Source organism: Leuciscus leuciscus (assembly GCF_965113295.1).
Source record: "Leuciscus leuciscus genome assembly, chromosome: 4".
NCBI classification, from domain to species: domain Eukaryota; kingdom Metazoa; phylum Chordata; class Actinopteri; order Cypriniformes; family Leuciscidae; genus Leuciscus; species Leuciscus leuciscus.
This window is the reverse complement of record NC_138728.1, coordinates 34180906-34194652: the sequence shown is the minus strand read 5'-3', so window position 1 is coordinate 34194652 and position 13747 is coordinate 34180906. Positions and strand designations below refer to the sequence as shown.

At 40.5% G+C, this 13747-nt stretch overlaps 1 protein-coding gene across 1 annotated transcript; it reads right to left on the bottom strand.

Moving 5' to 3' along the window:
• Positions 1-6022: 6022 nt before the first annotated feature.
• LOC309497455 (trace amine-associated receptor 13c-like) lies at positions 6023-7060 on the bottom strand (the record flags this gene model as incomplete). Its single annotated transcript, XM_082167756.1, has 1 exon — positions 6023-7060. Exon 1 carries the CDS (start codon positions 7028-7030, stop codon positions 6023-6025), a length of 1008 nt encoding a protein of 335 aa, XP_082023882.1. The 5' UTR covers positions 7031-7060.
• Between the last annotated feature and the right edge of the window lie 6687 nt (positions 7061-13747).

The window sequence follows — 13747 nt, the reverse complement described above, 5'->3', positions numbered from 1 at the left end:
TCCTCCCTGCCAATCCGTCTCTACAGCACGACTTCACCATCCAGCTACAGTCATCATTAATCACCCCATCAAGGTCGGTCAGAAATCTTGGAGTAACGTTTGATGACCAGCTGACCTTCACAGATCACATTTCAAAGACAGCTCGATCATGCAGGTTTGCACTGCACAATATCAGGAAGATCTGGCCCTTCCTAACTGAGAATGCAACACAACTTCTCGTCCAGGCCCTGGTCATCTCTAGGCTTGACTACTGCAATGCTCTTCTGGCTGGACTTCCAGCATGTGCAACCAAACCCCTACAGATGATCCAGAATGCTGCAGCTCGTCTTGTCTTCAACGAGCCCAAGAGGGCCCACGTCACTCCTCTGTTCATCTCTCGACACTGGCTACCTCTCGCTGCTCGCATCAAGTTCAAGGCATTGACGCTTGCTTACAGATCTATCACAGGCTCAGCTCCCTCCTACATTCACTCACTCCTACGAGTCTACATCCCTACCAGACACCTACGATCGGTCAACGAGCGACGTCTCGTGGTTCCATCACAGAAAGCCACAAAATCACTTTCCAGAACATTCTCATTCACAGTTCCATGCTGGTGGAACGCTCTCCCCACCCTCATCCGGAATGCAGAATCCCCGACAACATTCAAAAGACAGCTGAAAACCCATCTCTTCCGTGAGCACTTGACCTTATAAAAAAATTAATAAAAAAAAACACACTTCCTTTCCCTTGAAACATCACTTATCAGGCTTATGCTACTCTGAATAATACCTGAACTTCGTATTTTGAGCACTTCTTGCGTTGTTGTTGTTTTTGCCTCTTCATGATGACTCGCTTAATTTAGTCCTAATTTGTAAATCGCTTTGGATAAAAGCGTCTGCTAAATGACTAAATGTAAATGTAGAGCGTAAATGGAAACAAACTAATTTAGAGGTCTTTAGAATCGCGTGGAAAGACAGTATGTCACGTTATAAAAAGGCCCTAAAAGCGGCCAGGGCTGATCACCTCCGCAAACTAATAGAAAACAACCAAAACAATCCAAGGTTTTTATTTAACACCGTGGCTAGACTAACAAATAAACAGACGTCACCCGAGCAAAATATCCCGTTACAGTTCAGTAGTAATGATTTCATGAACTTCTTCACTGAGAAATTAGAAAGCATCAGAACCACAATTGTAAACGTTCAATCTTCAATCGCGCCTTATAATTCAGCTTCAATTATCACCCCGCAAGAACAATTACAGTGCTTTACAACTATAGAACAAAAAGAGTTAAATAAACTTATCACTTCATCTAAAACAACAACATGTTTATTAGATCCTATACCAACTAAACTACTGAAAGAAGTGTTACCTGTAGTGGAAGAGCCTCTCCTCAATATTATTAACTCGTCTTTATCTTTAGGTCATGTTCCAAGAACATTTAAACTGGCAGTTATAAAACCTCTCATTAAGAAACCACAATTAGATCATAATAATCTAGCAAATTATAGACCCATTTCAAATCTTCCATTTATGTCTAAAATATTAGAAAAAGTGGTGTCCCCTCAACTGGGCTCTTTCTTGCAACAAAATGATATCTATGAAAAGTTTCAGTCTGGATTCAGACCGCATCATAGCACTGAAACTGCGCTCGTTAAAATCACAAATGATTTACTTTTAGCTTCTTACCAAGGCTGTATCTCAATACTAGTTTTACTTGATCTTAGTGCTGCGTTCGATACTATAGATCACACATTACTCTTAGATCGACTACAAAATTATACTGGTGTTCAAGGACAAGCACTAAGCTGGTTCAAATCATACCTATCTGACCGCTACCATTTTGTCTATTTAAATGGAGAAAAATCGATCATAACTCCAGTAAACTATGGAGTGCCGCAGGGATCTGTGTTAGGCCCTCTGTTATTTTCAATATATATGATGCCACTTGGAAATATTATAAGGAAACTTGTAATTAGTTTCCATTGTTATGCTGATGACACTCAAATATATATTTCATCACGGCCGGATGAAAACGCTAAATTTTCCAAATTGACAGAGTGTGTTAAAGATATAAAAGATTGGATGACGCGTAATTTTCTTTTATTAAATCCAGACAAGACAGAGGTAATACTTATCGGTTCAAAAAACCGCCCACAAAACCTCGCACAATACAACTTTAACATCATAGGATGTCCTGTTACTTTATCCTCTACAGTAAAAGACCTGGGTGTTATACTCGATTGCAACCTGTCTTTTGAAAATCATATTTCATATGTTACAAAAACAGCCTTTTTCCACCTTAGAAACATTGCTAAGCTACGTAATATGCTATCAGTTTCTGATGCAGAAAAGTTAGTTCATGCATTCATGACCTCGAGACTGGATTACTGTAATACTTTATTAGCTGGTTGTCCTGCATCCTCAATAAACAAGCTACAGTTAGTCCAAAATGCCGCCGCTAGAGTTCTTACGAGATCAAGAAAATATGATCATATAACACCGATTTTATCATCACTGCATTGGTTACCTATAAAGCTCCGTATTAATTATAAGGTATTGCTACTGACTTATAAAGCCCTAAACGGCTTAGCTCCAGTCTATTTAACGGATCTTCTATCGCCCTATAATCCATCGCGCTCTTTAAGATCACTAAATTCAAGGCTTTTGGTCATACCTAGGATATCCAGAACCACCAAAGGAGGGAGAGCATTTTCACATTTGGCTCCAAAACTCTGGAATAGTCTTCCTGATACTGTTCGTTGCTCAGACTCGCTCTCCCAGTTTAAAACTAGATTAAAGTCGCATCTCTTCAGCCAGGCATTCATATAATCCTACAGTTCAAACTACAATCCGGCCTCTAGCTCATAAATGCCAGAGGAGAACTGGCCCCCGACTGAGCCTGGGTTCTCCCCAAGGTTTTTTTTCTCCATTAGGTCACCTGATGGAGTTTTAGGACACCATTAGGTCACTTGATGGAGTTTTTCGGTTCCTTGCCACTGTTGCCTTTGGCTTGCTCAGTTGGGGATATTTTGGGGATATTTAATTTAATTTTATCAATCAATAAATTCCTCTTGAAACAAACTTTGTTGTATTATTTTAATTTAATACTGTGAAGCTGCTTTGATACAATCTGTATTGTGAAAAGCGCTATACAAATAAACTTGACTTGACTTGACACACACAAACTGTGATTTCTAATCCAGGAACCATGTTTGAGAACTTTGAGAGCCTTGGTGGAAGAGTGGGGTAAGGGACCGTTCGGTATTTATGGAAGGGGCCACCGGAGGAAAATAGGGGAGGGTCATGTCTTTTTATTCTTTGTTGAGGGGAGGGTCATTCAACTTTTTTTAGTCTAGGGGGAGGGTCACCCAACTTTTATATACATGAAAACAGCAACATTTCAAAGTGGCTTGTTTGGTGCTATTTTTTTCCATTTAGCTCCATGTTGATCTCGCGTTATCAGCCCCCCTTCGATATCAGATGGGTCTGACCCAACAAAAATCCAGTTTGCCGCTGTTTGACAGTGCGCGCGCACTTCAGTTCGCACTTAGAAAAAATGCATCATGTCAGAACAGAATGCCAATGAAATGTTTACCCGGCAAAGCTTTAAAGCACGAGCAAATAATGAACTTTTGTGATTGTGAATAAGTGCACAGTGTCCTGTGAGTGTAACTCTACCACTGCATTAACATGTGATGTGAACGTCGAGTTTTACAGTATTGCGACTGAGGCGCCAGAACTGCTGCTGATAGAATGTGCGCTGTAGCACGATACTACCATATTTTAGTTCCATTCTTATTTTGTTTCCACGATGTGTAAGATGTAGGGCTACCACATCTTTAAATTCTATTAGTATTATTTAAGTTGACATAATAAAATACGTAGACCTACACCACAAAAACTAGTTGAGGATAAATTCGTTAAAATTGGGCGATTCTAGTGTTATAGACGTAACATTTGCAGTCAAAACTTGAAATATAAATTCTCAGAAAATGCATTTAATACCAATATTTTGGAGTCAAGACATTAGAAAAATAAAGGAGTCAAGACATTAGAAAAATATCAGTCTACACATTACATTTTATATTTAATATGAGGGAAATACACATGTGACGTGACGTGACACAAAAAAATCTTTAACTTTTAGGTGGCAAAATATGTTTTAGTAATTCTTATATAAATTACACTGTGCAAACCAATATATATATATCCACCGGATGAATAAAGATCGGCCTCCACAGAACATAAAATATTATTTTTATTTTATTTTTCGTGTTTGCATTTATGTAAAAAAAAAAAAAAAACAATGTTACGGGCGTGACAGTTCTCCATTACGGACATGACTGCTCTGAAAGCGACTTTAAAAATTTCACAGAGACCTCAAACAGAAAGCACAAAGCCTTTCTTTAAAGTGAATTTCGTTTTTTTTATTAATTGTATCTTAATTTTAATCAATGTTTCATCTGGATTTAATAAATAAGAAGTAAATATAGTAGAAAATAGATAGTCACAGAGACGCGGGCGAGTGAACTGGACTCTTGTCTCATAAATGAACCGAAACTCAGCGTAAGGTATGCTACTTGCCTCACAGACCTGAGAAATATATAGAAAGCTTGAAATGTCTACTTTTAAACAGAACAATTCAAAACGAAGGAAAACAGACTGCTTTCTGCTTATGAAATGTGCATTTCTCTCTGGCGCGTTCTGAGAAGATCGCGACGCATCGTCAACTTCATCTTTGCAGTCGACACAGAAAACACTTGTTTATTAATAAACAATTAAAATGTTTCCTTGCTATATTTGACATATTAATAATCATTACTTTTGCTGGTTCTTTGTGACAGCTTTTAGATGCTTTATTGGCAGTCCCACCCACATGTTTAACGAGTCACAAACATCAGCACCGAAAACATGATTTTTTTCAAATCTAAAATCAAAAATCGTGATACGAACCGAATCGTAGGTTTGGTCTATCGTTACAGCCCTAGTAAGATGAGAAAGCAAGAGTTTATGGTTTAAAAAAACAAAAACAAAAAAACAATGGCTATCTGAACATCTTTGCCAAGCGCAGTACAGAAGTAGGCTAATCAATAAATTATCGGGGAGGGTCATGCCTTTTTTCACAAACATTTTGGAGGGTCATAGAAAAATGTATTGCTGGCGAGGGGAGGGTCATGTCTTTTTTGACAACAGATCTCAAAACTCCTCCGGTGGCCCCTTAAATAAAAAACGAACAGTCCCTAACATCTCACAGCAAGAAAAGGCCAGTCTGCTACAGTCCATGAGGATGATCTGTGGGACTTACAGCAGCTCCTGGCTACACCAGATATGACTGCTTATTTTGATATTGTTCAGGGACTCATTGTTCCATTTCTTTTCATCAAATGTCTGCGGAACTTGTTTATTTTATGTTTATGTTGTTGAATCTTTTTATGTTCATAACAATATTTATACATTAAGACATTTTCTGGAAATAAAAGCAGTTGAAAGTTAGACATCACTTTTTTTTACTGAGTTTAGTTCTGTATGACTGTACCCTTTTTTGTCATTATGTTTTTGATAACACAGATGCAACATGACTGATGAAAGTGATTAAGCATAAAGCACATAATATCTACATTTACCATTTAGTTTATTTAATGAGCTAATTTAATACAATTTATGAACTAATTTCAGTTTAATTAATTGTTCAAATTGAACATCAAAAGCAGAAAACATACTCTCTGAAATAAAACAAAGATACATGTAGTGTAAATTACAAATATAAATCCTACAAAGATAATCATGTCCTTTATGAGTGACTGCTTTACCAGTTTTATTACAATTGATCCTCTGTAATTGAATTGGCTCTATCACTCTCTCTCCTCTCCACTATAGCTGGTGTGTGGTGAGCGCACTGGCGCTGTTGCACTGTGGCTGCTGTCACATCATCCAAGTGGTTGAGGAAAGATCCCCTGATATGATTGTAAAGTGCTTTGGGTGTACAGTAGTACATATGAAAGCGCTATATAAATGCCTCATTCTATTCTATTCTATTCTATTCTGTAAAAATATTGATCAGAGAGGATGCTGGCTGAAATATTTTCAGAGTTAAGATGTGTTTAACTGTCTTTTTAAACCAGGGATAAAATATAGCATAGATCAGAGGATCCAGACCTGTGGTTATGTTCCATATCCATCCTACAATAATTCTGGCTGTGACAGAGTTTACAAATATAAAACAGGTATAGTATGGAACATAGCCAATCATATAAACTACCACAATGATTCCTAATGTCAGAGTAGCTTTACTCTCAGATTTCCTCTTCAATGAACCTTCTGTTACACATTTACCACCATTCATTAGAGAGTTTATAACTTTCACATGCTGCAGTACTACATAGAAAATCCTCATATATAAAGTTAGGGATATGGTACATGGAAAAATAAAAGCAATTAACGCATCAGCGATAAACAAGGGAAGTCCTAAACTAATAGTACAATCTCCATAACACACGTCGACTGTTGATGAATTAATGTTAAAATATTTTAACACAATTACAATTGAAAGAGCATAAGATAATGAAAAAGCCCAGCTCAGACAGATGCTTATTAAAGTTTTAGTTGTGGTTATTTTCTGTGGGTAGTGTAAAGGGTAACACACAGCCACATAACGATCAACAGCAATTAAAACTAAACTACCGAGAGCTGCTGTGGTGAGCAATACAGTGGCCATAATATACAGACTACACAAAGTTTCTCCAAAGTACCAACAATTAGCCTCAATCACTGTCATGGCATCTACGGGCATCACAATAAGTCCAATAAGCATGTCGGCCACAGCCAGAGAGAGAATAATCAGGTTTGTTGGAGTGTGAAGCTTCTTGAAGTGAGAGATAGAGATAATCACCAGCAGGTTCAGAAACACAGTCCATGCTGACAGCAATGGAAAAATCACATGCATAATAATGTATTCATGTCTAGAGAATTCAAAGTCCTTGATACATGATGAGTTGATGGCAGGAAAGCAGTAAAGAGTCTCATGATCCTCTGTCTCATTAGCCATGAGTGAGTCTCCTCAAGTTAGGAGTTTGTTCTGCTCTAGTCATATAATTTATACAGTGTCTGGATCAGACGGCCCACCCATCTACTGCCCACTGATGATGTAACATTCAAACTTTTTTTTATTTTTATTAATTAATAATTATTATATATATATATATATATATATATATATATATATATATATATATATATATATATATATATTCTTTTTTTGTTGTTGAACATTACCTTTGAAATGCAATTAATTTCCTCAGTCCAGATTAGAATTCTCTTACATTTTTCAAAACTTAATACATTTTTGTTTTGTTTTTTTGCTTAATTTCTTCGCTGTTTTGGTATTGTTTAGTATTTCCATATGAAAGCAAAGCACAGGTGGAACTGAACTGAAAACAGGTTTGGTGGTTTTTGCTTTAATCAGTAATCAGCCACTGTAGATAAAAAAAAATAAAACTCAAAGACTGAGTGCGTTGTTGTGTTTGGAGCTCCGTCGAATTAATTCAGAAACCTTGATTTTCTTCTTTACACTCTTTTACAAACAAACTTTTCCATTTTATAGCGTGTGAACATATCTGGAATACTATTCTCTTTAAAAAACAATCGGATCGCTTTGATATCGCTACTTATATCCAACCTTCCAAACTTCCGCTACTAGCCTTAGCCCGCTAGCATTGCATGGTCGCGCCTATCAATCGTCTTATTTACATTTACATTTATGCATTTGGCAGACGCTTTTATCCAAAGCGACTTACATTGTATTATCCTATTCATTTATACATAGGTATGTGCAATCCCCTGGGATCGAACCCACAACCTTGCGTTGTTAACGCAATGCTCTTACCACTGAGCTACAGGAAAGTCTTATTTACACCCGTATCACTGAAAGCTATAATTTGCCATTATAGCACATCTGCTATAATGGCGAATATATCGGATGTGTGTCTAACGTTACCTTTGAGTGCAGGTGAGGACACCTTCGAGCTGCATTCTGTGCAGTTAGAGCTGGAATCGGTGGAGAAGCAGATCCACGACCTACTAGAGAGACAGGCCGAGCTGCGAGATCGGCGATCCGCGCTTGAAACATCACGCGCCGATGCTCACAAGTCAGTGGTTAGTAACCTTTTGACTCCGACCTCGTCTACTCCGTGTGTTTCTCTGCCCAGGACGCGATCATCCCTGGTTTCATTCACTCCGGCACCGACACAACACCATGGACCCTGGGTGATTCCACAGCGGAAGACGCGAGCCCGGACCAGAGCAAGGACCTCTCCGCCCCTCCCGGCCTTCGAGATCTCCACCTGGAACCGCTTCTCCCCTCTAACGCGACGCTGTGATCATCGGCAGTACTATCGTCCGGCATGTCCACGCTACCATAGGTAAAGGTAAGGTGCGCACTCACTGCTTTCCTGGTGCTCGTGTTCTTGATGTCGCTGCGCAGGTCCCTGAGATCCTGAACGGTGACGAGCGCGTCAGAGCTGTCGTGCTGCACGCGGGAACGAACGACATCAGGCTGCGGCAGTTGGAGGTTCTGAAGAAGGACTACAGGAGCCTGATCGAGACGGTACGCAGCACTTCGCCTGAAACAACGATCATCGTGTCTGGACCGCTTCCCATGTACCGACTAGGACATGAAAGGTTCAGTAGATTATTTTCTCTAAATGAATGGTTAATGACATGGTGTAACGAACAGAGACTGCTCTTTGTAAATAATTGGAATCTGTTCTGGGAGCGACCTAGGCTCTTCCGTGCTGATGGCCTTCACCCCAGCAGAATCGGAGCGGCTCTTCTGTCGGACAACATCTCCAAGACGCTACACACCATATGACTAGTAAGTCAAAGTCCAAATCACACTCTTTGCTGTCCAAACTTAATTTATATAAGTACCAATGTAGAACATTATATTGAAACTGTGTCTATTCCTCGTTTAGTGAGGTCAAACATTAAATCAACTGTAGGATCTAGGAAAAATCTAATTGTGATTAAACCAGAAAATCTCAATATTAGTGAACAAAAACAATTCATAAAGCTAGGTCTTCTAAACATTAGATCACTCACACCTAAGGCGGTTATTGTAAATGAAATGGTCACAGATAATAGTTTCGATGTACTTTGCCTTACTGAAACCTGGCATAAACCAAATGATTATTTCGGTCTTAATGAGTCTACTCCTCCTGGATACTGTTATAAGCATGAGCCCCGTCTGATTGGTCGTGGCGGTGGTGTTGCAACAATCTACAGAGATATTCTTAATGTTACCCAGAATACAGGTAACAGGTTTAATTCGTTTGAAATACTTGTACTAAATGTTACTCTCTTAGATGTAAGAAAGAAATCCCTATTATCTCTAGCCTTGGCTACTGAATATAGACCGCCAGGGCCTTACGCTGATTTCCTAAAAGAGTTTGCAGACTTTCTCTCAGATCTATTGGTCAATGTCGATAAAGCATTAATTGTTGGAGATTTTAACATACACGTAGATAACACAAATGATGCGTTAGGGGCTGCGTTTACAGATTTATTAAACTCCTTTGGGGTCAAGCAAAACGTCACTGGTCCCACTCATCGTCTTAATCATACGCTAGATTTAATTATATCACATGGAACCAATCCAACCGATATAGATATTATACCACAAAGTGATGAAGTCACTGACCATTACATGGTCACTTACATACTACGTACTGCTGAAATTTGTCATGTTGCGCCGCGTTATCGACCAGGCAGAACAATCCTTACAACAACTATAGATAGATTCTCAAATAGCTTACCTGATCTATCTCAGTTGCTCAGTGAACCCAAACAAACAGATGAACTAGAGGAAATGACTAGCACTATGAGCACCATTTTCTCTAGTACATTAGACATCGTTGCACCACTTAGATTAAAAATGGTTAGAGAGAAAACTAAAGCACCATGGTACAACAGTGCTACGCATGTTATCAAGAGAGAAACTCGTAATTTAGAGCGTAAATGGAAACAAACTAATTTAGAGGTCTTTAGAATTGTGTGGAAAGACAGTATGTCACGTTATAAAAAGGCCCTAAAAGCAGCCAGGGCTGAGCATCTCCGCAAACTAATAGAAAATAACCAAAATAATCCAAGGTTTTTATTTAACACCGTGGCTAGACTAACAAATAAACAGACGTTACCTGAGCAAAATATTCCGTTACGGTTTAGTAGTAATGATTTTATGAATTTCTTCACTGAGAAAATAGAAAGCATCAGAAACACAATTGTAAATGTACAATCTTTAATGGTGTCTTATGATTCAGCCTCAACTATCCCTCAAGAACAACTACAGCGCTTTACAACTATAGGACAGAAAGAGCTGAATAAACGTATCACTTCATCTAAACCAACAAAATGTTTATTAGATCCAATACCCACTAAACTACTGAAAGAAGTGTTACCTGTAGTGGAAGAGCCTCTCCTCAATATTATTAACTCGTCTTTATCTTTAGGTCATGTTCCAAGAATATTCAAGTTGGCAGTTATAAAACCTCTTATTAAGAAACCACAATTAGATCATAATAATCTAGCAAATTTCAGACCGATTTCAAATCTTCCACTTATGTCTAAAATACTAGAAAAAGTTGTGTCTGCTCAACTGGGCTCTTTCTTGCAAGAAAATGATATCTATGAAAAATTTCAGTCAGGATTCAGACCGCATCATAGCACAGAAACTGCGCTCGTTAAAATGACAAATGATCTACTTCTAGCTTCTGACCAAGGCTGTATCTCAATACTAGTTTTACTCGATCTTAGCGCTGCGTTCGACACTATAGATCACAAAATACTCTTAAGTCAAGTCAAGTCATCTTCATTTATATAGCGCTTTTAACAATGTAGATTGTTTCAAAGCAGCTTTACAGAGACAAGCGTATAATTTAAGGTAACAGAGATTGTTTTGGCTTTATAGCGGTTCTTTAACTCAAAAGTTCAGAGTGTAATTGATGATATTGCTCCTGTGAAAGTCAGGAAGAGTGGCAGACAAAAAGCACCTTAGAGAAACTCAACAGCAGTGCAAAATAGGAAAAGACAATGCAGCAATACAATGCTTCTCTTTTTAATTTCAAAATGAAGAGACAAAGATTGCACTTGAGGTTTGGCAGTGAATTTTCTGCTCTAAACCCTCTGCAGTTTGTAATTTTATTAACTCTTATTAACATTCTTCAAAATATCTTCCTTTGTGTTCAGCAGAACAAAGGAATTTATACAGGTTTGGAATAACTTGAGGGAGAGTAAAAACGGCAAATGCATGGGAATTTCAGCAGTGGGGATAAACCTACTGCTGGTAGGGGTGACTGCGTGTAATGCAGTCACTCCTACCAGCCACTTTGGCGGACTGAATTTTATATAATATACATTTTTCAATTGGAGTCCTTTAAAATGGCATCTGAAATAATAAACTAAGTGCAATCTAGTGTTGTCAAAAATATAGATTTTTTTATACATATCGATACTAAAAAAACTCTTTCACAGGATACACAATACCAGCTGCGTGTTCTTGCTCTCTAATCTCTCCAACAGCGAGTTACACACAAACCCTTTACTCACCTGTTTCATTTGCTCCGGATGAATATGTCACGGTTCATGAATTCACTGTTTTCTTCGTGTCTCGTGTATTTGTTGTTCTGTGTGTGTGGGTGTGTGTGAGTGGGCGTTACCGCTCGTTCCAGCTGATCAGCGCGCCAGCTGATCTCATTCCCCGCACCAGCTGCTGCCAATTCACTCACCTATAAAGACTCATCGCACTCTCCTCTCTTTGTCAGATCGTTGTTTGGTGTCCTCAGTGTGTGTTCATCATGTGCCGTCTACAGTCCTGTTCCTGGTTCGAGTTCCTGTTCGGTGTCTTTGTGGTTTTCATCTCTTCTGGATGTTCACCTGCACTGGATTCACCATCACCACTCTTCACCAGCCCACCTGAGATTCTGAACTGTGTTTGTGTCTTTTGACCAACTAAATAAAGAGTTTACTTGCATCCTTGCTTCCGCTTTATGTATTATGACAGAACGATCTGACCAAGCGATGGACGCAGCAAGCGAACCCTCTTCTCCTCTGGAAGAATTCATCAAGTCCAGCATTTCACGGATGGATACCCAGGAGAGGAACATGAATGAGTCGGGTCGGGCTATTCAAGCTCTTGTGGCGCAGGTGTCCGAGCTCACCCAGCAATTACAACATCTGCGAGTTCCCACTGCGCCACCCACACCGCCCGCTCCCCCCATACCACCAGAGAGCGTCTCCCAGTCAGAGCCCCGCCCACCTGTTCCCGAGTCATACAACGGTGAGCCAAACCATTGCAGAGCATTCCTAACACGCTGTTCGATGCACTTTTCTCTGCAGCCCAGGACCTTTGCTAGTGAACGGAGCAAGGTTGCGTTTGTGCTCACGCTACTGACTGGGAGGGCAGCGCTATGGGGACAGCGGTGTGGGAGAACCAAGATCCATGCTGTGCCTCGTTCCAGACACTCTCCGCCGAAATGAAGAGAGTGCTTGACCGTGCGGTCGCGGAAAGAGAAGCAGCACGGATTCTCGCGGACCTCAAGCAAGGCGAAAGATCTGTATCTGATTACTCTATCGAGTTCCGGACTTTGGCGGCAGAGTGTCAGTGGAACGAGGAGGTGCAGTGGGATATGTTCCTGCATGGGCTGGCTGACCACGTCCAGAGAGAGATTTATGCTCTGGACTTACCCACTACTCTCAATGAGTTGATCGAACTAGCGCTTCGTGTGGATTCCCGACTCTCCCGAGTCGAACGTCGGATGTTACCCGCTCGTGTTTCTAGAGCGGCTGAGACTTTGCGAGCCAGCGGCGAGGACGCGGTCAGCCCCGTCTACGATCACGAGCCCATGCAGGTCAGGCGAGCTCGGCTTTCCCGGGAGGAGAAGGAAAGGCGGAGATCCCAGGGCCTTTGCCTTTACTGTGGCGCAGCGGGACATTTTGCTTATAACTGCCCGGTAAAAGGGCAAGCCCGGCAGTAAATCTGAGGCTACTGTCGGGTGGGATCTCCGCTGAGAACATCCACTCATCAACATCTACGCTCCTCCCGGTAAGACTAAGATGGTCAGCCCACACTCACGACTGTCAAGCACTACTGGACTCCGGGGCAGAAGGTAACTTCATGGACTACACATTTGCACTCAAGATTCAGGCTCCCCTTCTACTCCTCTCCCGTACCATCGCAGTTCACGCTCTCAACGGCCAAGCTCTTCCCACCATTTCATTCACCATTCATTCACCCATCACACTCATCGTATCTGGCAACCACACTGAAACCATTTCCTTCTATATTCTGGACTCCCCCCTCGCACCCATTGTTTTAGGACACCCCTGGCTCATTGAACACAATCCCAAGATAGACTGGCAGCAGAGATCAGTGTCGGAGTGGAGCAGTAAATGTCTTGAGTCCTGTCTTGTGTCTGCTTGTTCGTTTGTTTCTGTTTCTGCGTTTCAGGAAGAATCAGTGGATTTGTCAAACGTGCCCACGGAGTATCAAGACCTGAAGGAGGTGTTCAGTAAGTCTCGTGCTGCTTCTCTCCCTCCGCATCGTCCCTATGACTGTGCTATAGAGTTACTGCCAGGTACGTCTCCGCCTAAGGGCAAGTTATATATATCCATAGGCTATGGAGAAATATATTTCTGATTCTCTAGCAGCAGGGTTCATCCGTCCCTCCTCTTCTCCAGCGGGGGCGGGGTTCTTTTTTGTGGGGAAGAAGGA